At 41.0% G+C, this 23,829-nt stretch overlaps 1 protein-coding gene across 1 annotated transcript in view; it reads left to right on the top strand.

Moving 5' to 3' along the window:
• The window catches only part of PEAK1 (pseudopodium enriched atypical kinase 1), a 280,456-nt gene that overhangs the window by 214,915 nt on the left and 41,712 nt on the right, over positions 1–23,829 (top strand). Inside the window, exon 6 of the mRNA XM_021711072.1 lies at positions 1,855–5,116. Coding sequence (XP_021566747.1) covers positions 1,968–5,116 — 3,149 coding nt within the window. The 5' untranslated portion in view covers positions 1,855–1,967. The remainder of the gene's footprint in view (positions 1–1,854; positions 5,117–23,829) is intronic.

Below are 23,829 nucleotides of genomic sequence, written 5' to 3'. Positions count from 1 at the left end.
AAATATTCAAAACATAAATGTACAATATCATAATATTCCAAGTAGAAACAGGACTGAGGTGGCATTCTGTGGGAAGGTCTGCAGCTGGGTGCCTAAGACAAGAGAGAGAGAGCCACAAGATTTTTTTTAAACAAGCCTTACAAGCACACTTAATCAACCAATGTCTATTTAGCTCCTTATGCTGGACACATAAAGATGAATAAAATACAGCCAGTACCTTAAAGATGCTCAAAAACTAGTGGGGAAGCAAACAATTAAAAATGAAAGCACCTCTTCATGGAGGCGTGTCTAAAGGGCTTTGATATACCAAGGAGAAATGAGTAGCCTGGTGGAATTTCAAGTGTGATAAGACTATTTGATTGTCAAGACATGAGGCTAGCAGGGAGGCAAGGACCATACCATGAAAGACTAAGGGGTTTGGATTCCATTCTATAATCAGAGGTTCTAACACCTCACTGCACATAGAATTACCTGGAAAACTCGTTAAAAATTCAGTTTCCTGGTTTCTTCGCCAGGTTACCTTTGACTAGGTAAGGGTGGGGAGTTCCCCAGGTGCTTCTTATTTAGCTAAAAACCCTAGTCTGCATACTGACTTTTGGGAACCAAGCACAAGGTGAGATTGAGCTACAGAGTAGTTGCTAAGCTAGTTTATAACATTTTAGAAAGCTAAATCTGATCATAGTATAAAACAGTGAATCACCTGAGAATCTCACTAAAATGCAAATTCTCACAGAAACAAAGAGCTGAGTATCAGGTGTTCTCACCCATAAGTGGACCTTGAACAATTATCGTAATCATTTCAGAAAAGGATTGTCAGTAGTGGAAAATTGCCAGGTGCTGGGGTGGGATAGCGGGACTGGCAATAGTGGGAAACTGTCGGGGTGGAAGAGACACCTCATCAATAGGGGTACCTGCATAATGAACATTTGTATACTTAACCCTGAATTGTACCCCACATTTTTTAAATAGAAAAAAAATGTTTAATGCAAATCAGTGGGTCTGGGGTTTGACCTATGAAAACTTCAGGTCTAACAAGTTCCCAGGTAGGTCTGTTACTGCTTATCTGAGAACCAACCACTTAGAGGAAGGATTGGAAGGGAGTGAGGCTAAAGAAATGGAGATGAGTTAACAGCCTGTTGCAGTAATCTAAGCAAGCTCTAGTGAGTATCTGAACTTCCCGCACTGTCTGGTCATGGCAAGAAGGTGTTCCGGTGAAATGTAATGAGATAAAATTGCCAGGACTAACTTAGGGAGTTAGTAGGAGTTGGAGTTAGAGTGGTGGAATGGTCTGATGGTTAAATCTTAGCTATCTATGTAGCTAGTGATGATATTAACTGAAATACAGGGTAAGGAAAGAATAAGAAGGTGACATGAGGGGTGGAGGAGGGCTAGATAGAGGAGGTAAGTTTCTTTGAACTGAGAAAAGGGGTAGCCAGAGGATACATTTTGAATACATTGAGTTTGAGGAATCTATGAAATATCTAAAATGTTAATGATGGGTGGCTAAAGAGGAACCTCTCACAGGCTAGAAAATGTTGGAGAGATTGGTGGATAACAGAAAGAGCAGTAGCAAAGGCATTTCCTGGGAGAAGGTTAGTCACAGTGAGATTACCACAGGAACATCAAGCCAAAGATTCTCCATGGTTCAACATGACTAAAATTGTAGTTAAAAGACCAACTTTCCAAAATGCTGATTGGCTAAAGGGAGATTGCAAAGTATCCAAATTAGTTTATCTTTCAATCTTTTAAGTTAAGGAAAATTGAGGAATAGAGCTAGTTTTTTCAAGTCACTCATAATGGTAAGCTTCCTAGTGCCTTTTTCATTCAGTTGTTTTCTTCTTTTTTCTCCCACAGATTGATCGTACATGGAAGAGCTGCTGTAACACATAAAGAAGGTAAAAACTGGCAGATGAAAGTTTGTCATGCACTGAAAGAAACGCGTTGTCTGTGAAGTTCTATTTTTTAAAATGTCTGCTTGTAACACCTTTACTGAACACGTCTGGAAACCTGGTGAATGCAAGAATTGCTTTAAACCTAAAAGCTTGCACCAGCTTCCCCCAGACCCTGAGAAGGCACCCATCACCCATGGCAATGTGAAAACGAACGCCAATCACAGTAACAACCATCGCATCAGGAACACCGGAAATTTCCGGCCTCCTGTGGCTAAAAAACCCACGATAGCTGTGAAGCCCACTATGATGGTGGCAGATGGACAAAGTGTATGTGGCGAGCTTAGCATCCAAGAACACTGTGAGAACAAACCTGTCATCATAGGGTGGAACCGGAACAGAACTGCCTTGGGTCAGAAACCACTTAACAATAATAATGAAGAAGAAGGTGAAGGGATTGGCCATGCTCCTAAGCCTTATGGCAGTAATGACAGTGCAAAGAAGCTCTCAAATAACAACAATGGGCTCACTGAAGTGTTGAAGGAGATAGCAGGCTTGGAGACCACCCCTCAGGTGAGAGGAAATGAAACAAACTCCAGAGAAACATTCTTAGGGAGAATAAATGACTGCTATAAACGCTCACTGGAAAGAAAGCTTCCCCCAAGTTGCATGATGGGTGGGATGAAGGACACTCAGTGCAAGCATGTGATTCTGAGTGGGAGCACGGAAGTGATCAGCAATGAGGGGGGCCGGTTCTGCTACCCAGAGTTCTCCAGTGGCGAGGAGAGTGAGGAAGATATGCTCTTCAGTAACATGGAGGAGGAGCACGAGAGCTGGGATGAGAGTGACGAGGAGCTGCTGGCCATGGAGATCCGCATGAGAGGGCAGCCTCGCTTTGCCAACTTCAGGGCAAACACTTTGTCTCCTGTTCGATTCTTTGTGGACAAAAAATGGAATACCATCCCCCTGCGAAATAAGTCTCTGCAGAGAATCTGTGCTGTAGACTACGACGACAGCTATGATGAAATCCTGAATGGTTATGAGGAGAATTCTGTGGTCTCTTATGGACAAGGAAGCATTCAGAGTATGGTGTCATCTGACTCCATTTCACCAGATTCTTCTTTGACAGAGGAATCACATTCTGAGACAGCTAGTAGTTTATCGCAGAAGATGTGTAATGGAGGGATATCTCCTGGTAACCCAGGGGATTCTAAGGACATGAAGGAAACTGAGCCCAGTTATGAGAATCTCTCTGGTAATAATCAGGAGAAGCCTTCATCACAGGCTTCCAAAAGCTCAGTGAAAAGTCCAGAGACACACAAAGCAGTCCTGGCCCTCCGACTAGAAGAGAAGGATGGTAAGATTGCTGTACAAACTGAGAAGCCAGAAAGCAAAGCCTCTACTGATATTGCTGGGCAAGCAGTGACCATAAACCTCGTCCCTGTAGAAGAGCAAGCCAAGCCCTACCGCGTTGTGAATCTAGAACAGCCGTTGTGCAAGCCATACACTGTTGTGGATGTGTCAGCAGCTATGGCCAGCGAGCACCTCGAGGGCCCTGTCAGCAGTCCCAAAACAAAAAGCTCATCTTCTACTCCAAACTCCCCGGTGACATCACCTACCTTGACGCCAGGACAACTAAGTGCCCATTTCCAAAAATCCAGTGCAATTCGATACCAGGAAGTCTGGACTTCCAGCACCAGTCCAAGACAAAAGATACCTAAAGTAGAATTGATTACTGGTGGGACTGGACCAAATGTCCCTCCAAGGAAAAGCTGTCACAAATCAGCACCTACATCACCCACAGCTACAAACATTTCCTCTAAAACCATCCCTGTTAAGTCACCTAATTTGTCTGAAATAAAATTTAATAGCTACAATAATGCTGGTATGCCACCTTTCCCAATTATCATACATGATGAGCCAACTTATGCTCGGAGTTCCAAAAATGCTATCAAAGTTCCCATTGTGATCAATCCAAATGCATATGACAATCTAGCCATCTACAAAAGTTTCCTGGGAACAAGTGGAGAACTCTCAGCGAAGGAAAAAACCACAAGTGTGATAAGCCATACTTATGAAGAAATAGAAACAGAAAGCCAAGTGTCTGATAACACCACTAGCAAAACCACTGAATGTCCCCAGGCTAAGGGGATTTCAAACAGCACAGAGCGGAAAAGAGGTTCTGTGGCCCAGAAGATTCAGGAGTTTAACAACTGTCTCAACAGAGGCCAGTCTTCACCACAGAGAAGCTATAGTTCCAGCCACAGCTCCCCAGCAAAGATCCAGAGAACCACTCAGGAACCTGTGGCCAAAACAGAAGGCACTCAGGAGTCTCAGACGGATGGCAGCAGCAGTGGTAGCGTCAGGGAGAAGGCCAGCACGGTGCTCTCTCAGATTGTGGCTTCTATCCAGCCCCCACAGTCTCCTCCAGAAGCACCTCAGTCTGGCCCTAAAGCCTGCAGCGTGGAAGAGCTCTATGCTGTGCCCCCAGATGCCGATGTTGCTGAGAGCATACCTAAGGGCACCCCGGGCCGGCCCAAATCTCTCTTCACACCTCAGCCTGGTGGCGAGACTGAAGTACCTCAGACCACAGAGTGTCCTGCCACCAAAGTACCGAAAGATCCACTTGCAAAGCCAGTCACCTCCCCTCCCTCCAAGTTAGTGGCGAGCCCCCACAGTGAGCCACCACCACCTTTCCCACCGCCGCGCTCTACTTCCTCCCCATACCATGCAGGTAGCCTCCTGCAGAGGCATTTCACCAACTGGACCAAGCCCATTAGCCCCACCAGGTCCACAGAAGCTGAGTCAATCCTGCACTCCGAAGGCAGCAGGCGGGCCGCTGACGCAAAGCCCAAGCGCTGGATATCATTTAAAAGCTTCTTCCGTCGTCGGAAAACAGACGAGGAGGATGACAAAGAGAAAGAGCGAGAGAAAGGGAAACTGGTGGGCCTGGATGGCACAGTCATTCACATGCTGCCACCACCTCCAGTGCAACGCCATCACTGGTTCACAGAAGCCAAAGGAGAAGCCAGTGAGAAACCAGCCATTGTCTTCATGTACAGGTGCGACCCTACCCAAGGCCAGCTCAGTGTAGAGCAGAGCAAGGCTGGAGCAGACCAGGCAGCAGTTCCAGAGAAGGGCAGAGTCGAGGATGTGCTGCTACAGGACTCAGAGAAGAAGAAAAGGAGTCATTCTTCGCCATCATGTATTCCTAAAAAAATTCTCAGGTATGTAAAACAGACTGGCAGAATGTGGGAATTTTTTAACACATTTTCAGGTGCTAAGTTTTTTATATCTTTTAAGATTTCATAAGAGCCATTTCTGTTTGTAAGTGGCACTCTGACCATCATCTATCTTTATAACTGCATTCCAAAATTAGAATAGTATTAAAGTGATCTTATTGCACTGAACAAGGTTTATAGCCCTGGATCTTTGGCTAAAATAGCCTACTGCATTCCGGTGAATGCAGAGAAGCTTTCACATAGAAAAGAAAATTCATAACCCCTTAATAGCAATAAATAATATGTTGTTTTGAAATGCTATGATAGTGTGAGGAAGAACCAGGACCAATTGAATAAATGGTGGTACTCTTCTCTGTAAATGAATACCACTCTTCAAGCAGTTCTTTTTGGCTTTTACCAAGGTATTATCTCTATATGCTTTCCTTATTTTAAGGGAATGTTTGGTTTTTTATTTCTTTTTCTTTCTGTCCTCCTTCCAAGTGTTGTGAGAAAAGTGGAGGATGGGTAGCAAGCAATTTATGGTTATTTGACATGTAAGGGAAATAAGAGAAGTTGATTATTGAGACTGAGACCCAATGGCATACCCTCAGTTCAGCTGGCAGAGCGTATCCCCACACTATTTTTCTAGGCATTGATTCTCTTTAATACCTCAATAGCTATCAACTACTCTGTGCAACTCCTTATAAAACCTTGTAAATTGGCAATATTCTTCAGATGAGGAAACTGAAAATCAGAGAAATGAAGAATTGGCAGAGTCACAGAGCTAGTACTTGTCAGAGACAGAATTCAAACCCTGGTCTGCCTCACTCCTAAGCTCGTATTCTTCTTATACTGTGCATTGTTAATGAACACAAGATCAAACAAAATTATTATATTTTCACATGTCATCCTTCACATAAACATTTATGTGTAGGAAATTGAGTTTTTCTTTCTCATTTGTATTTTAAACAACGCTAATTAACTGCCAATAAAAACAAGGAACTTTTATCCCAAGTTTGTGGCAAATAGGATGATTTCCCTATATTCCCTGACCTTTTTATTTTTAAACAAGGATATGCCTTGAGTCCTCTATTCATCTGCTTCTGAGTCTTTCTCCTTCCTAACTTACAGTTAACCTTCTCTGCCTGGCCTGGGCTTCTTTCCCACAAGGACAGCAAACTCTAATTGGTGACTCGTTTTATCTCACCAGTTTTTCTTTAGAACATGTAATTGAAAAATGAAGTAAACAATTAATGCCTTTACTTTTCCTAGCAAAATGCTAGGAAGATATATATATATTCTTTACTAAAGTGAGCTTTTTATATACCTCCAAAATGTCAAAATGGTAGCAAGTCCCTATTTTCCTTAAATCCATGGAATAACAAAGCAACTAGAATAGCAGTAATGTATTCCTAGAAAGAATATCTTGTCATTGTAGTTGAATGTTGTATTCCATGGTGATGTACTCAGTGACAGGATTTTCTACTTCACTAGTAATAAAATGCATGTATCACAGGTTAGTATTTTGTTTAGGAAAAAGGCCACTTAAACAGCACATGGCTGGAGTTACCTGGAAGGGTATGGCAGATAGTTCTTGCAGTTCAGTACATGGTTTTCCACCTAATTAAGTACAGCTTTGGTGTGTTTATCCACACCCTGGAAGGCAAAGGCAAGAAGTGATTCTGCCTCTTTTCTGTGAAACAAGACTCTCTCCTTTGGCTGCGGTCCACTGTGTGTAGGCTTGAGGGCAACCCAGACCCTGGGCATAATAGACCACGTACTAGATAGTTTATATTTTTACAGATTTGGTTATACGTGGGCTAGTCATTTCTTCCAAAATGTATCAATTTTTTATAGATAAGATCCATGAATCCCAATGACACAGTTGACTTGCTTTGTTGGTTCTCAAATTTCGCTGTTTCACAGTCATCTGAAGGGCAACTGAAGCACAGATTGCCAGGCCTCACCCCTAGAAGTTTCAATTCAGTAGGTCCAGGCTGGCTCTTGATCATTTGCATTTCTAACAAGCTCCCAGGTGATCCAGAGGCTGCTGGTCCTTGGGCCATACTTCAGAACCTCTGGTCTTACCACCATTCTCAAGTTACATGCTGTAACCTAAGTAAAAGTCATTGAGATACTAAGCTTTTCTCAGAGGCGCATTGGAATTTTCACATTTCATAATGTCCCAGACTAAGTGAAAAAAGTGGCATTCAGTAGTTTTTTAAAACCTTTTGACATAATTTTTGTTTAAAACATGAATACACATACTGAAAAATATACACCATCTACTCTTTCAATAATTACTTCATTTACTTGGATACACCATTGGTATTTACTTGAAGCAACTTTGAGAGGAAAAACATTACTATCAAATGTCAACATTTGTGTTTCAGGCTGGATGGCAGTGTGATCATTAAATTACCATGCCATGGCTAAGAGCATGCTGAAAGAAGTGAAAATACAGGGTCTTTTTAAAATAAGTAAATGAAGATTTCAAATCTAAACTGTATATAAATAATGAAGAATGAAAAAAATACTGTACCGGAGCCCTGTCCCCAGGCTCTGAAAGATGAGGGGTGTTGTAGAACCTTTTATTATGGAGTTAGATTGTTAATAAGTTCATTTATTTCCTAAGTTCAGGAGATATAAACTGAGTAACTTAACTATGCCATGCATGTGCCATCAGACCCTGGGGGCAAGATGATGCTGAAATCATGGGCTTGGTTTTGACTTCAGCTTCAGCTGTGTGTCTGGTCCTTTGTATATCACTTTGATGTGCAGGGCTATGACACTGACTCATAGAATTAATTGGACAACTTCATTAGAAAACATATAAAAAGCTTAGCACCAGGGTCTGGCACATATTAGGTACTTTAAAATGTTAGTAACCCCTCTGTCCTCAAAGCGGTAAGTGCTAAAATAATGTGCAGTGTAATAGACGCACCAAGGACAGAGTGATTTAGTCAGCTTAACACAGACTTCAACTCTCAGCAATGGAATCCAAACCAGACCTTAAAAGACAAACAGGATTTTGCCAACTGATTGGGAAAGACTTTGCAAGCAAATGGAACAATATATGCAAAGACACAGAGATGAGAACAGTGGCAAACAGAAATAGGACATGTGGCTAGAAGAGAATGAATAGTCCAGTGGATCTAAAAAATTCAAACACATAAAAGGAGAGAATATCTCGAACCAAGTGAGGTGGGGACCAAGGTGAGGCCCAAACTTTGCCTGTACAATGACCGTTTGTATACCTAACCCTGAATTGTACCCCTTTAAAATAAAAAAATTTTTTTAAGAAGGAGAGAACAGAATGGTGGTTACCAGAGGGCAAGGGTGAGGGGTGATGAATAGAAAGAGGGGAGAAGTTAGTGAAAGGGCACTAAGTTGCAGTTAGACAGGAGGGATATGTTTTAGTGATCTTGGTACAGCATGATGACAATAGTTAATAATAATGTATTACATATTTCAAAATTGCTAAAAGAGTAGATTTTTAATGTTTTTCACCACAAAAAAACAATAAGTAGGTGAGGTCATAGATATGTTAATTAGCTTTATTTACTCTTTCTACAACCTATACATAAATCAAAAAGTCACAATGTACCCCATAAATATATACAATTATTATTTGTCAATTTAAATGTTTTTTAAGTTAAATTCAAAATTAATACAGTGGCTCTTAGGGATCGTGCAAAAGTCACTATTTTTATATAATATTAAGATATTTGTCTTTTTCACTGTGTCGATGTTTGTACTGAAGATGTAGAAACAATAGTAGATAAAATTACTCGCATCTTAGCCCAAGTCAAAGCCATGGCACCATATTGTACTAGGAGTTTGTTTCTTTTTTTAATGCCAATTTCACTTAATACCTGATAAAGTAGTAAACTTGACTAAATCTCAAGCCTTTCTTTTTTGCTCTGTGTGATGAGGTGGGAAGTACACGAAGAGTACTTCTGTTGAATGCCAAAAGTGTGATGGTTGCCTCAAAGAAAGACACCTGGGAAAGAGTTGGAGTTGCAAAATTGGAGTTGTGAGTCTGAAGTGCCCCCTCTTTCCTGAACCATCTTGAAAGGACAACCTACAGACCAACTGTGGTTATTTAGATTTGAGTGTTTGGCAGGTATTTTCTCAAGAATGAATGTAGTGAGCCTATTCAAGGAAAACAGCTGACTGTGTTTGTTTTCAGTGGTAAAATTCAAACTTTTGAACAAAATTAAAAATTTTTTTTTAACTTATATCTGCCACCGTGACCTTGACATCTTCCTAATGAACATTTTTCTGATGAGATCAATGGTGCAATTAGCAATCCTTTTTTAATATTATATAATAAAATATATTAACATTTGGAGGATCTACATAACTCAGAAAACCAGTAATTTCCAAATAACTTGATGCATGGGATTACAAAATTATGCATGTATAAAAGGTTCATTCAAACTGCAAGAAAGGCCGATGAATTTTCATGTAGCAGAGCACAAAAACATTATTGATACTGTTTCAGATTCCACATGACAACTAATCATTAAGAAACTACTACTTATCAAGCTCTGATATGGTACTGAGGAAGAATATCCACAGTTTTCTAAAAAGCTATTAAACTGCTCCTTTTTCCACCTATAAATCTGGATGAGACCAGATTTCTTCATATTCTTGAATCAAAGCAACACATCATAGCAGATTGAATGCAGAAAGCACATGTGAGAATTCGGCTGTCTTCTATTAAACCAGATATTAAAGTGATTTGTAAAAATATTAGGTTAATATTCACTGTTTTATTTTTATTTATTTATTATTATTCTTTTAGTGGGAGTCTCATTGTCACCCAGGCTGGAGTGTGGTGGCATGCTCATGGCCATGGCAGCCTTGACCTCCTGGGCTCAGGCAAACTTTCTGCCTCAGCCTTCCAAGTAGTTGAACTACAAGTGCGCAACACCATACCCCACTGATTTTTAGATTTATTATAGAGACCAGATCTCACCAAGTTGCCCAGGCTGGTCTCGAACCCCTAGACTCAGAATCTTCTCACCTCAGTTTCCCAAAGTCCTAGGATTACAGGCGTGAACCACTGTGCCTGCCCTTCTGTATTCTACTTTTTACTTCTGGGAATTTAACTTTTTTTTTAGCTTCCACATATGAGTGAGAGCATATGGCATTTAACTTTCTGTTCCTGGCTGGTTTCATTTAACATAATGTTCTCTAGTTCTATCCATGTTGCTGTAAAAAGGGTTTTTTAAAAAGTAAATTAATTGTTTTTAAATTTTCTCCATTTTAGTTTCTAATATACATGTCAATAGATATAACCCACACAAACAAGAACACTTGTGGTTCTCGGTTTTTAAGAGCGTAAAGCAATACTGAATCAAAACACTTGAGAAGTGTTGACAGAAGCTGTAAAGAGCCTTGAATGATATGTTGAAATGTTTGGCCTTTATCTTATAAATTTTGTAGAGAAAATGGTTTTTAAACAGGAAAGTAGTATTTGGGGGATGGGTTGAAGTATCACTCTGTCCCCCAGACAGGAGTGCAGTAGCACACTCACGGTCACCCTAGTGTCAAACTGCTGGGCTCCAGCGATCCATCTGCCTCAGCCTTCCAAATAACCAGAACGACAGGCACACGCTACCATGCCCTGCTAATTTTTTATTTATTGTAGAGACAAGATCTCACAAGTTGCCCAGGCTGCTCTCAAACTCTCAGTCTCAGGCAATCCACCTGCCTCAGCCTCCCAAAGTTTTGGGGATTACAGGCTGAGCCACTGAGCCCGGCCAACTTTCTTTTTTTTTTTCTTTTTTTTTAATAAAATCCTTTCTGGCAGTAGCATTGAAAATGGACTACCAACAAGTCAGATTTTAGTTCAGGATGTACAAATAGACATCATTTCTACCTGGCCAGTTTGGATTAAGAGAAATTAATTTGGTGGTTTGTCTGGTCTGTAACCAATCAGGAATTTCTCAACTCTCATTTTTAGAATGATACCTACCTACCTTCCATCTCTGCAATCCCTTGGTGTAAATAACAGAGGCAATAATATTGCATAGAGGGGGAAAAATGCCAGCACTGGAGTCAGAGATTTGAATTCTGACTTTACCACTGAGTAGTTGTGACTTTTGACTTAATCTCTCTGAGCTAAAGTCAATATACAAAAGAAGATATTAGTATAATAAACCACCATTAGCCAGGCGCATTGGTACATGCCTATTGTCCCAGCTACTCAGGAGGCTGAGGCAGGAGGTAGCTTGAGCCCAGGTGTTCGAGTCCAACCTGGGTAACATGGCAAGACCTTGTCTCTAAAAATAATAATAATATTGATAATAATAATAAACCACCGTTTACCACAAAACCACACTTTGACAATTATCACTTTATGACCAGTGTTATTTCGTCTATATCTCATCCACTTCTCCCATTATTTTGAAGCAAATTCCAGATATCATTTCATTTGTGAATATTTCAACATGTATCTCTAAAAAATAAACTCCTTTTTCCCCCATCATAATTGTACACCAAAAAGATATCTTGAAACCCTAATGGCTAACCCCTGGGCAAACATCACTTGATATCACAGTTTTAAATATTATAATTATTCTGATGATTCCAGTGTCTTCTTCCCTGTCCTCTGCCCCATGACTCCCATGCCACTTTCCACTTGATATCTCCACTCCAAGGGAACATTTCTAATGAAACATGTCTAAAACAGAACTCTTGATTTTTCCCTACAAATCTGTTCCATCCCAAATCTTCCCTTCTTGGTAATGGCCCACCATCCACCCAGTTGCTCAAACCAGAAAGTTAGGAGTTGTCCTTGATTCTTCTCACCCCTGACATCCAAAATAACAAAGCCTGTTGAGTCATCCTCCAAAATATATCCCAAATCTATCTACTTCTTTCCATCTCTGCTTCTACCATCCTGGTCCAAACTACCATCATCTCTCACCTGCTTACTGGTATAGTTTCTTCACTGATCTCTCTGCCTAATCTCTTGCCACTTGTGATCTTGTTTCTTTAGAATAGCTTTAAATACTGTTTTTAAAATGCAAATCTCGTTGCTTCACCACAGTGAAGAAAGGCTCCCACCTATTTACCCTGTTGCCTTCTTTTTGCCCCCTTCCTCAAAATGCCAGCTTGCTTTCTGTTCCTCAAACAAACAAAGCAGATCCTTCTTTTTAGGCCCTTTTTATCAGCTGCTCACTTTTTGGAATGCTTCCTTTAGATCTTTGTGTGGTTGGCTCCTGGTCATTCAACTTTCTATGTATGTATGTGTGTATGTATTTAAGAGAGAGGGTCTTGCTCTGTCGCTCAGGCTGGTGTGCAGTAACACAATCATGGCTCACTGCCTTGATCTCCTGGGCTCAAGCAATCCTCTTATACCTCAACCTCCTGAGTAGCTAGGGTTACAGATGCATGCCATTGTACTTGCCTAATTTTTTTTTTGATTTTTATATTTTGTAGAGATGGGGTCTCACATTGTTGCCAAGGTTGCTCTCAGATTCCTGGCTTCAAGTGTTCCTCCCACCTTGCCTCCCAAAGTGCTAGGATTACAGGTGTGAGTCACCACGCCTAGCCTCTGCTCTCAATTCTAGGATTACAGGTGTGAGTCACCATGCCTAGCCTCTGCTCTCAATTTAAATGTAGCCTCAGGCCAGACTCATGGCTCAACCTGTAATCCTGCACTTTGGGAGGCCAAGGCAAGTAGTTTGCCTGAGCCTCCGGGTTCGAGATCCACCCGGGCAACTTGACAAGACCTCATCTCTACAATAAATCAAAAATTAGCCAGGCGTGGTAGTATACTCCTGTAGTTCCGGAAGGCTGAGGTGGAAGGATCGCAGAAGCCCAGCAGGTGAAGGCTGCAGTGGCCGGGAGCGTGCCACTGCATTCCAGTCTGGATTACAGTGAGACTCCAACTAAAAAAAAAATGTTTTTAAATAAAAAATAAAATACATGTAGCCTCAGAAAATTCTTCACTGACCTTGCAATCTGAAGAAACTTCCCCAGCCCTGTCACTCCCATTACATCATTCTTTTTTATTTTAGATTTATCGACATGTTTCTGACTTTTTCTTTCCTATTCCTTCTTTATTTCACTCCAGCCTTCTGGATTCAATCTCCTTCGTCTTGATATGTACCCTTTTAGTAGTCTTTTCAAAAACCTGTGGTGGCAAACTCTTTGTGATTGACTGAAATCATATTTGTTTGAGGGTTAGTTTAGTTTTCAGACATAAGTTATGTGTACAGATTATGTCCCTGAATGTAAGAATATCATCAAACACAAATTGTGCAGTTTAGGTACCCTTATGTAAATCGGGTTTTCTTTAATAATTGGTAAGCAAGATCTATTGCCAGTCAAATACATGTCCTTAAAATTTTAGTTCAGCCAGATGCTGTGGTGAGTGCCTATAGCCCTAGCTACTAGGGAGGCTGAGGCAGGAGGATTGTCTTAGCCCAGGAGTTCAAGTCCAACCTGGGCCACATAGCGAGACCCCTATCTCTAAAAAGTAAGAATAAAAAATAAACTAAACATTTTTTCAATGAGAAAAATGTAATCTAATGACTAAAAAAACAGCCATAACATTCCTGCCAAAGTTAAGGATATTATTTACTGCCTGAATGGCCTCTTGATCTTTAGCTAACCTTTCTCACTTCTCCACCCCTGAATATCATACTCCTAATTATCAGAGACCCCCAGTATGTGCTCTGGAATACCATGTAAGTCCCGTTTCTTAAGGACTCCCAGAACTATCTGAGGAATCCAGTTCTGTCTAGAGATTCTGTCCAAATCGCAGCCAGCTTCTGGTTTGGACAGGCAGATTGGATGGCCTACCTCTGCTCCCTTAGGAATGCTGCTCATCTGTGTCAGCCTTCCTTTCCCCTTCCAAGGCCTTTTTGACCTCAGAGGCCTTATAACTAAACTGTACTCCTCAAAAATCCTTCTACTCCACTCCAGGGTTCAAGGTATGACCAGGAGTTGGCAAACCATAGCCTGTGGGCCAAATCCAACCTGTCCCTTGTTTTCGTAAATGAAGCTGTGTTGGCATTTGGCCACACTCATCTTGTACATGTGGTTTCTGGCTGCTTTCATGCAACAGCAACAGGGTTGGGGAGCTGCAGGTTAGACCACGTGGCCCATGAAACCTAAAATATTTGCTTTCTGGCCTTTTATAGAAAAAGTTTGCTGATCCCTGGCCTCAGCTATAATATCAAGTGTGTCTGTGGTCATCAGGCATGCTGGTGACCTATAGCCATTCCAGCCAAACACTAGAGTTTTTGGGACTTGCTAAAGTGACCAGAGTGTGGGTGTCTTCATATACATGTGTACATGTATGTAGAGTCTGGAAAATGATAATTCAGCACTAATCAGACTATTGTTAAATGTGTCCTTCTCTCTGGAAAATTCAGTTAGAAACCTGAGTTGTTTTAAGGCTTATGCTCCAATTATATCTTAATTTGCATTATCTCGACTTTTTACTGAGAAAATTATATCAAAGTCATCTTTTCACACTTAGGACCAACTGGCCTCTAAAGATCAAATTCCCATAAAGAAAAAATAATTGGGAACAGAAGCTGAAAATAGCTGCTTATTCTCCTGATCATATGTTCCTTTAGTCTAAAGAAACTTCTGGACTATCAGCATTTATAAAGATCACATCTACTTTTACCTACATATTGTTTCCAAAGTTTACATGAGTTCATGAAGTCTTTATTGCTGAATTTTTAATAATCCTGTTTCAGAAAAACTGCTGAATATCCTTCTTTATCCTAATCCCAGAATGATGCAGAATGGTTATGTCTGTATATGCACCATGGTGGGTGTGGTCTTCAGGCAGCTGTATGTTTCTTTTACTTTGGGGGGGTGATATAACTCCAGAGAACTAAATTGATTTGCTTAGAGTCTCATAGTGAACATGTTCCAAAGTGAGGGAGGAAGCAAACTGAGAATCCCCCACTTGGGTCAGCTTTGCTTGCTTGTTTCCCTGGTGAATCTGAAGTTAAATACCAGGACTTATTAAGTATTTCTGACAATACTTTCACGCATTATCTCAGCTGTCCCAATAGTTCTTACAGTGCATCTTTCCTATTTTATAGGAAATTGAGAGAGACAGAGGTTCATTGACATTTGCAGGGCAACTCTACAAGTAGGTAGCAGATCCAGAAGACTGTTATGCCCCCAAGTGATTTTTGTTGCTATACTAATGGTGATTGTTGAGTCTGTTGCTGTCTACCATGCCTTGTAAAGTCAGCCCAAACACAGGAAGCATGCATGTGACCAGTAAGGGCCACAGTGTTGTATACTGATCACTGACCTGTCGAGTAATCTTAAGGTACTCAACAGTGGCATAGTTATTCAGTCTCTTAGAAGCACTTTATGTGAATGTCCTCATGATTATATACTCTTATAACTGTCACTGCACCCATTTTACAGATGAAGGATGGGAGACGTGGTCAGAGTAGCATTGGTGGCAAGGCTGAAATTAAAATTGAGTTTCTAATTTCTAGACCTGCCTTCAGACCTCTAGGCCACAGTTTCAGTCTGTGATTATTTAACATAGCTGCAATAGAGTATTGATTAGAGTCATCAGATGATGTTTAAAGGTTTAATTCCAGGACAAGCAGTTTATCTTCATGTATGCCTCTATAATGATTTGCAAAGAGAATGGCTTGCCTAAAAAGGATAAAGTAGAGATAGCTCTCACTCACTGACCAGCCTCCCACCTCCCCCCCCCACGACTTTCATGGAGTGAAACAGCTAGTCAGCCTTTTTGTGCTGCTGGCACGTAACTGAAGCTCCACTCTGCATCTGGGGACATGTCCTGTTCCTCTGACTTCCTACTGGGGAGAGAGTTCCCCAGCCTACACTGGAACCTGTCCCAATTCCATTCTCCATGGTGGCACAGGCAAAAGTTCTGCTGGGAGCAGTCTGGATCTAGATCTTGGTGACACTCCCTAGTGCCTTGCTGCCCAAGAACTACCTGGTTTTACTTAATACCCACTTGCTGGGTACTTCCTGTAATCCTCAGTCCCTGCCATGGGTGTGCTGAGAAGGAAGAATCCCTATGGACAGGAAGGCTCATGGGCTATATAGGATTTGAATAGACTTAAAAACCAGCTGCATTGGAATGGATAGGCTTGTCGGGAGCTGAAGGACTGTGTCACACAGAAGGCTTGGAATAACCATGGAAACCTACATTGTAGCCTCATTGGGAAGGACCTGCAGACCTGCAGGTGAATCTAGGTGGCCAGGAGGGTCTAAGGATGATGTGGAACAGAGGGATGGCCAGACGAAGGAGGTGTGGAGGGAGCTGGGGAGAGTGTCGGGTGTGGCTCCACTCGTCATAGCAACTGACTCCCTCACCACCTGGCCCTCTGGGCTTGCCTTTGGCCTCTGTTGCTAAAATGGCAGGCACTGCATGTTGGAAGACTTGACTTGCTGCTGTGGTCACAGATGCCTTTTCATACTTTCAGCGTGGTCTTCATCCAGCCAGGGCTTGTAACATTTTGCAAGTGTATAGAATTGTATTCTAAGAATAAACCTCAGGAGGTTGGGAATGGTCCCAAAGTATCACCCACCAGCCATTTTCATAGCCCACTGTAAATTCCCATCTGTGACTATTTAAATTATTTTATTTTCCCTTCTTATATCACTTCTGAGAAATGATGCTCCTTTACTTAAATTTTCCTGCCACTTTTCATAACTTGCTTCTTCTATACTTATGGCCCTGCTCTTTCTGGAGGAGGGAGTGTGTTCCTGGTGCCAACTGCATCAGAATCACCTGGAGTATATACATGTGGATGCCTGGCTCATACTCCTAAAGCTATTAAATCATTCCCCAGGGTTAGGAGCTGAAGACTCTGCATCTTTAACAAGCTAACCAGGTAATTCTCAGGCATATTAAAGTCTGATAGCCATTGGCATATATATATATATATATATATATCTGATAGCCATTGGCATATATAGCCATATATATATATGCCAATGGCTATCAGACTTTAATATATATATATATATATATTTGTGTGTGTGTGTGTGTGTGTGTGTGTGTGTGTGTGTGTGTGTGTGTTGGAGTCTCACTCTGTTGCCCAGGCTAGAGTGCATTGGCACACTCATGGCCACCGCAGCCTTGACCTGCTGGGCTCAGGTGATTCTTCCACCTCAACCTTCCAAGTACCTGGAACCACAGGCACGACCGCTGGCATAATATTTTAGATCATAGACTTTCAAGTCACCTACACCTATGTTTGAATCCTGCTTTTGTCACTCATTCGCTGTGTCATCTCAGACAAGTTACTTAAACTCTGCTTACCCATTTTTCTCATCTAGAAGCAGAGAGACAGAATAATGTAACTGTTTAAAAGACAGACTCTAGAGCTAAATTGCAGGGTTTGAATGTTAGCTCTACCAATTACTAGCTGTTACCTGAAGCAAGTAACTTAACTTCTTTGGGCTATAATTTCTTCATTTGTAAAATACAGATAATAATCTGCTCAGGAGGTTATTGAGATTTAAATGGAAGGGGGAAGGGATTTTTCCCCCCCAGGGCATATTTGACAATGTCTAAGAGACATGTTTGGTTGTCACAACTGGAGGAGCAGAGGTTAGCTCTAACATCTAGAGTCAAGCTGGGACAGGGAGGAAATGCCAGTGTGATCCTGCCTCGCGGATAGCCCTCTGACAACAAAGAATTACCTGACCCAAAATGTCAGTGGTGCAATTTTTGAGAAAGATAACTTAGAACACGCACACAATAAGCACAATGGAAGTTTTGGCTACAATTATTATCTGCTATTACGGGAATAATAAGCCTTACTCACAGTGTTATTGTTAGAAGATGAATATTTAAGCACAGTGCCTGGCACTCAGTATGTGTAGAGGCAGTAGTGGTAGTGATTATTATTAGGAAGCCAAATATCTCTCAAAATAGTCATTCTATATTTGAGCAGTTTCTGTCCAAAGAATTTTTTTACAATGTAAATAATGACTTTTGGTTTGTTTAAGATTTTTCAAAAGTAGAACACATCTGCAATCATTAATATCTGCAAACATTCAATACTAGCTGTTTCCTTTTCAAAGCACTTTTCCTCTTCCATCTCCATAACCAAGCATTTATTGTTGAGTCTCTACAATGCACCAAGCCTGCCTGAAAGTGCCAGTATGGTAGAAAGAACACAGACATTAGTAGTGTGGTATTGATTCAGATCCAGCCCTATCACCTCAGTGCTCATGTAATGTCAGGCAATTGGTTAAACTTTTTTCAATCTCAGTCTCCTTATCTGTAAAATGAGAATAATTACATCCGCATGTGCCCCCTGAAGTGCTTTTGTGAATTACATGGAGAAGTGCATAACTTGCACAGAGTTGAGCAGAGAATGTTCCGAGGACTTAGAGGTCCCACCCCAGCCCAAACCCACATCCTCAGTAAGCCCATAGCATTTTGGCACGTGCAGTGTGCATCATTGATTCTCAGCAGCCCCTGTTCTCACTCAAAGGGCAGAGGAGACAAGAGGAAGGTGGGAAAGGTTGCTGACTCACTTCTTCAGTGCTCTGAGCATGTGACAAAGTCCAGGATCCCAGAAGGCTGCCATATCCTTCTGGGTTAGTGGCCTGGGGAGGACTGTGGTATTTTCTTCTACTATCTTGCCTTTTCAGGAAATGTCCATCAATATCTCAATGCATTCTTTACAAGTGAACCAAGGCCAAAATGGTGATGCTGAGGAGCTACTTCTAGACCTCTGTTATTGAGAATCCAACTTTATTTTATTGCTTTTTTCTAAAATGAATTTATCTTTTCGTTTGCACATATGCCATCCTGACTTTGTATTTCATAGGATTTTTAACTGCAATTTTTCTTAGTATTATGAAGGTGACAATGATTTACAGAGGCCTGTGTTTTTATCTGCTTTGCTGTCTTGCAGTCTGGTTCCTTGAAGACACTTTTAATTTGCCATTCACATCTGTTTTTTTAAAAATGGTGGATTGGTACAAGCAGAAAATTAGAGTCTATTCAAGACCTTGCACATAGCTGCCCGTCTTCCACATCCCAAGACCTAGCCACTTCATTTATACCAGTGAGTGCTGCCTTTGTTTGACCAGATGATGTTTGGCATATTAGCAGAACTCATCAAATCTCAGTTAAAGGTTAATCTTAGTTCAGGATAAGAAGTTTGACGTTTTCTGTTAAAGATTTGCAGAAGGCTTAGTGGAAAATTGGAGACACTAGATAGTGATCAGTGGACATAACGCTTTTCTACCTGAGAATATCGGTGATTGGAAAGTGTAGCAAAATCAAGTTGATGACCTGGAAACTAAGATAGGATTAAGAAATGTCACATTGGTAGGGGGTCCTAGAGATAGAGAGACAAAAATAAATGGACAAAAAGTGCACCCCCCCATTCCTCCCCACCCCCCACCCCCGTGCCTTTCCAACAGATTACAGAGGTGTGGGATTTGGTAACTTTGAACTCTCCTCCTCAGGTGTTGATGTGGACCCCATTTCAGTAAAGGCTCATCATCCCCAGCAACCCCAGAAATATGCAGCTCTGGAAACCAATAACAAAATCATGGCATTTTGTTTCTAATGTGCTTTGGTCTGATTTTTAGGGATAAAAAGAGGTTTTAAAAATCACTCATGTGTTTGTTGACTGTCTTGGGCAACTAGAGACAGATGTGCCCACTGAAGAGAGCTGGCGAATGGGAATTCAAAATTCCATTTGCCCCAAGAAGCAGGTAGTCTCTATGCAAGTTTTATTTCATTACTGTCCCTTCTGAGGCTGAATGAAGGGTGGTGAATTTGAAGACAGAGTTAAACTGAAATTGTGGAAATACTTGGATTCATAAAACCCTTTAATCTGTTCTAATGTAGAATTTGATTTGCCTTTTTAAAAAGTACATTCAGACATTTAACGGAATTTTTACAAAAATCTGTCTTGAACGAATTTGCCAGAAAGAAGAAAGGATTATTTCATCTGATGGTGTAATGATTAATCCCTACCACCTGGGTAAGCCAAGTGAGCTTCCCACAGGAGATTGCTTCTGCAGCTTTGAATTATGTATGAATATTGCAGACTGATGAGATAGGACCTTCCAAGGGGTTCATTTATGTAACAGACAAATCTGTAACAATGTTACTATTTCCTGTGAACACCTTATATTCATTCTACACATTCAGAAAATGAGTTGTCTATGCAAAGATTATGACGGGTTTTTTTTTAAGTGTCAGGTCAGACATACCAAATCTCAATTAAAAACTAGTCATTAATGAAAAGTTGGTTGAAGAGTTTAAAGTATGGTCAAATGTGTCTTGTCTATGAAAGCAAAAGGTTCAGGACCCTTCAGGTCCTGAGGGTTCAGGACCAGTAGGCAAAGACAGAATTTGACCCAACCTGAAGATCAAGACCATGGCTATTACAGACTGTCTGCATTATATTACAGGACTAGAGATTGTTTCAACATGAATTTAAATAGCAGAAATATAAAAGCCATAACTTCCTCTTTGTGGTCCATTTATTACTCAGCAGTTCTGTTTTATAATGTTCATGTTAAAGAATTATTTTACTATCTGTCTCCTAGATGAAATGGGGACGGTTTTTTGATTCCTCCATCAACTCCTTGCTGCTATCATCAAGTTTGTTCAAAAGATCAGAGTAATAGGGAAACAAACCCAGGTTCTGATTTCCATTGTAGTGTTTTTTCCATTATGTTAAACATTTCCCAATGAAATGTTGCTGGTGGAATACTTTGTTAGGAGACAAAACCCGTATTTAAAGTGTCATTTGAGTATTTTGGAGGGTTTTATGATTTTATATCTAAATATGAAACAGATCAATGATCAGAAATTAAATTCTGTTATTAAAATGCCTAGTGATAAATTAATCATAGTTTTCTTTTCCTCTTTCTTCCTGAGTGAGTGTCTGTTTATCTTGTTTCTACATATTGACCGGGTCAACTTTCTCACATACTTTTCCCAGTTCCTTTTTATTTGTGAGATATAGCATGTTACCATATCTAAGCTTAAACTCACAGAACCTCTCCCTTTACACTCTCTTTTATCATTTTAATCATACTAAGAGCTGTTCTTCCCTCAGGCATTAAGATGTGACATATCATTGGTGCATTTTGAACTTTCTTACTCCTTTTAGAGACTGTCACTGTAAATGCACATTAAACTTGTTAACATCCATTTGCAAATTCTTGTGATTTTACTTTTATCAACTCTATTTGCGTAGTTCTATTTAGTTGACAATTATATTTAGTTGATGATTTAATATACCAGCATGCTTATTTAAAATGAGCTTACAAAAACTGATCTTTATCTGGAATATAGATTCTGCTGCCTTGGTCCTCAAAGAGTTAATAAAACTAACTTTCACTTTGCGGAGCTCCCCAGAGGTGATGTGGCACATTTCCCAGACCAAACCCCTAGGGTAAAGGTCAAGGTGCAGTGGGTAACCAAAGGTACAGAATTCAGGCCTCTTCATGGTTTTCCCAGCTCCTAGCTCTCCAGAACTCAGTGGAATCTGTAGTCTATCAGCATCTCAAAGCATGCTTAATAGACTCAAGAAGACCTCGTGAAACTGCCCTTTAATGGGGAATTGTGTTAGTGAGTACAGTGGGTGAGTCTTCAACATTTCTTGGCTTTTAGCATCCATGTTTTGTCTTGTGAAACCCTCCAGAGCACAGAGCTGTGTTATGTGTACATAACAGGCCCAGGGAATTCCTCACAGGGTAACAGCAGCAGCTCTTGCTGGGTTTTCACAGTCCTTGAGCTTGGTTGGAAACAGCCACTGCCTAGGATGAAAACAGACAAGTGGCGTGGCCTCATGGCCTCTGAGCCTGTCACCAACCCTTTTTGAAAAATAGGAAGGAGAGCTTTCTTCTAGTAATAGTCAGGAGGTTGGAGAAAGGAAGGAAAAGGTAAGAGTAAGTTCTCAGGGATTCAAAGCAAAGCAGCTTTTGAGGAAACCTCTAGAGCCAACTTTAGAGCAAGACAAGTCTGGAGGCTTAACACTTCTTTCTCTCAAGGGAATGTGGGGACCTTGATGTTTTTAAATCTCTTTATAGTTATTACATTTAAATTAGAAATGGTTATACTAACTTTTGTCCAGAAAAGAGCATTTTCTCTCTCCTCAGGTGTGTTGATAACCACTCAGTGATACGCAGTCTTGACCCTAAGTGGTGCCCGATAGTGTCTTGGAAGTGTCACTTTGCTTTGTCTTTGCTGATGCACAGACATAGAGCCTCCTGGCTTCCTTGATTTTGTAAGGTTCTGTGTTATGAGAAACCCACTTTGGGTGGGTTGGAGGGCAGCCCAGCGAGAAGAGGCAGTGTGCTGTATTGCGGGTGGCCTTCCCCATGTAGATGACCCTCCTGCCGGCCTGAGGAGTGATTCTTTCCCACTCCCCACTGTCCCCAAGAGCCAGAGCCCCTCACAGAACTCCCAGCTCATTGCTCACTACCAGTATGGCAAGACCTCTGGCTCTGCCAGCTTTGAAAGCATTTTTTGAAGTTGTATATCCAGCAGACATCAAGGCTTATTTTTCTGTCCAGGCACAAGCATAATTTCCATAATGAAAGATTGACGAGAAGGTACTCCTTCTCCTTCAGATCAACTCCCTTCCATCCACAGGTGATATCTGTCCTGATGACACACCATCAAACAAAGGAACTCTTTTAAAGAAACTTGTAAATGTCACCATGACTCACTGCCAACTTGAAAATCCAGAAATAATGTGTAATAATATATAAGATGTTTCCTTTCCTTCTTTCATAAAGAAAGCAGAAAGAAGGGCTAATGAGACTGTGAGAGTCTAGGAACACCTTTCAGGAGACCCAGAAACCTTTCAAGATGCCTGTTTTGAACTTATTTTACTGACCAGCCCACTGAGATTTTCTGACTAGACCAGTTTTCTCCACTAGCATCTAATGACCCTGCCATGTCCTTGTACTTTATAGCAGCTGATTTGGCACAGTTCAGGCAGGTTGGGGAATGGGGAAGACGGGAAGAGGTAACTGTAAGCAAATGAGCAGGTAGCAGTAAAACCCAGTTGGTTACACACTGGCACATGGCCAGCAGGACGCTCAGATTCTTGCTAGTAGATGAGGTTCACAAGAATGCAGAATGTTCTTTCCCATTTGCTTCCCTGCTGCACACCAGGCAGAGGTTAATGCTTCTGTTCTTCTGGCACCAAGACCTTCCTGGCCTCAGTTTACCTACCAAAACAGTTGCTTAACTTCCTGTTAGATAGAATAATCTCAACTTTATTTCTAATCCTTTACTAAATGCTTTAGTAAATACTTTAGTGACTACTAATGACATATACTAAATACTGTGTAGTATTTTATATTTACCATAGTATTAGAGTACTACAGTATAGTAAATATGCTAAATACCTTACTCGATACTTGAGCATCTTTGTTTTTAAACATTCAGTTCTCTCTACCATCACCGTTACCACCTCCCACCTAAAAAAATTGTTCTGATCCTTGCCTATTATTCTCTAGCTCCCTCTCAGCTTCCCATAGCTTCTCTACCACACTGGATTCTCAGTATGCAGAAATCAAGGTAAGTAGAAGTACCAGCCTAGGTGCACTGTTCAGACAAGTGTCCTGGAGCTCATGACCCAATGCTGTGACTATAGGACCAGTTATTTCCATGTCCGGGAAGTGTATGCCTTTTATAAAGCTACATTTTAGCAGAACCTTTGAATGCCCGTGTGACAAGT

This window comes from Carlito syrichta, unplaced genomic scaffold, assembly GCF_000164805.1.
Source record: "Carlito syrichta isolate Samal-C Ts95f unplaced genomic scaffold, Tarsius_syrichta-2.0.1 Scaffold81549, whole genome shotgun sequence".
Taxonomy (NCBI): Eukaryota; Metazoa; Chordata; class Mammalia; order Primates; family Tarsiidae; genus Carlito; species Carlito syrichta.
Note: the sequence above shows the minus strand (reverse complement) of the source record. Positions and strands in the feature narration are given on the sequence as shown.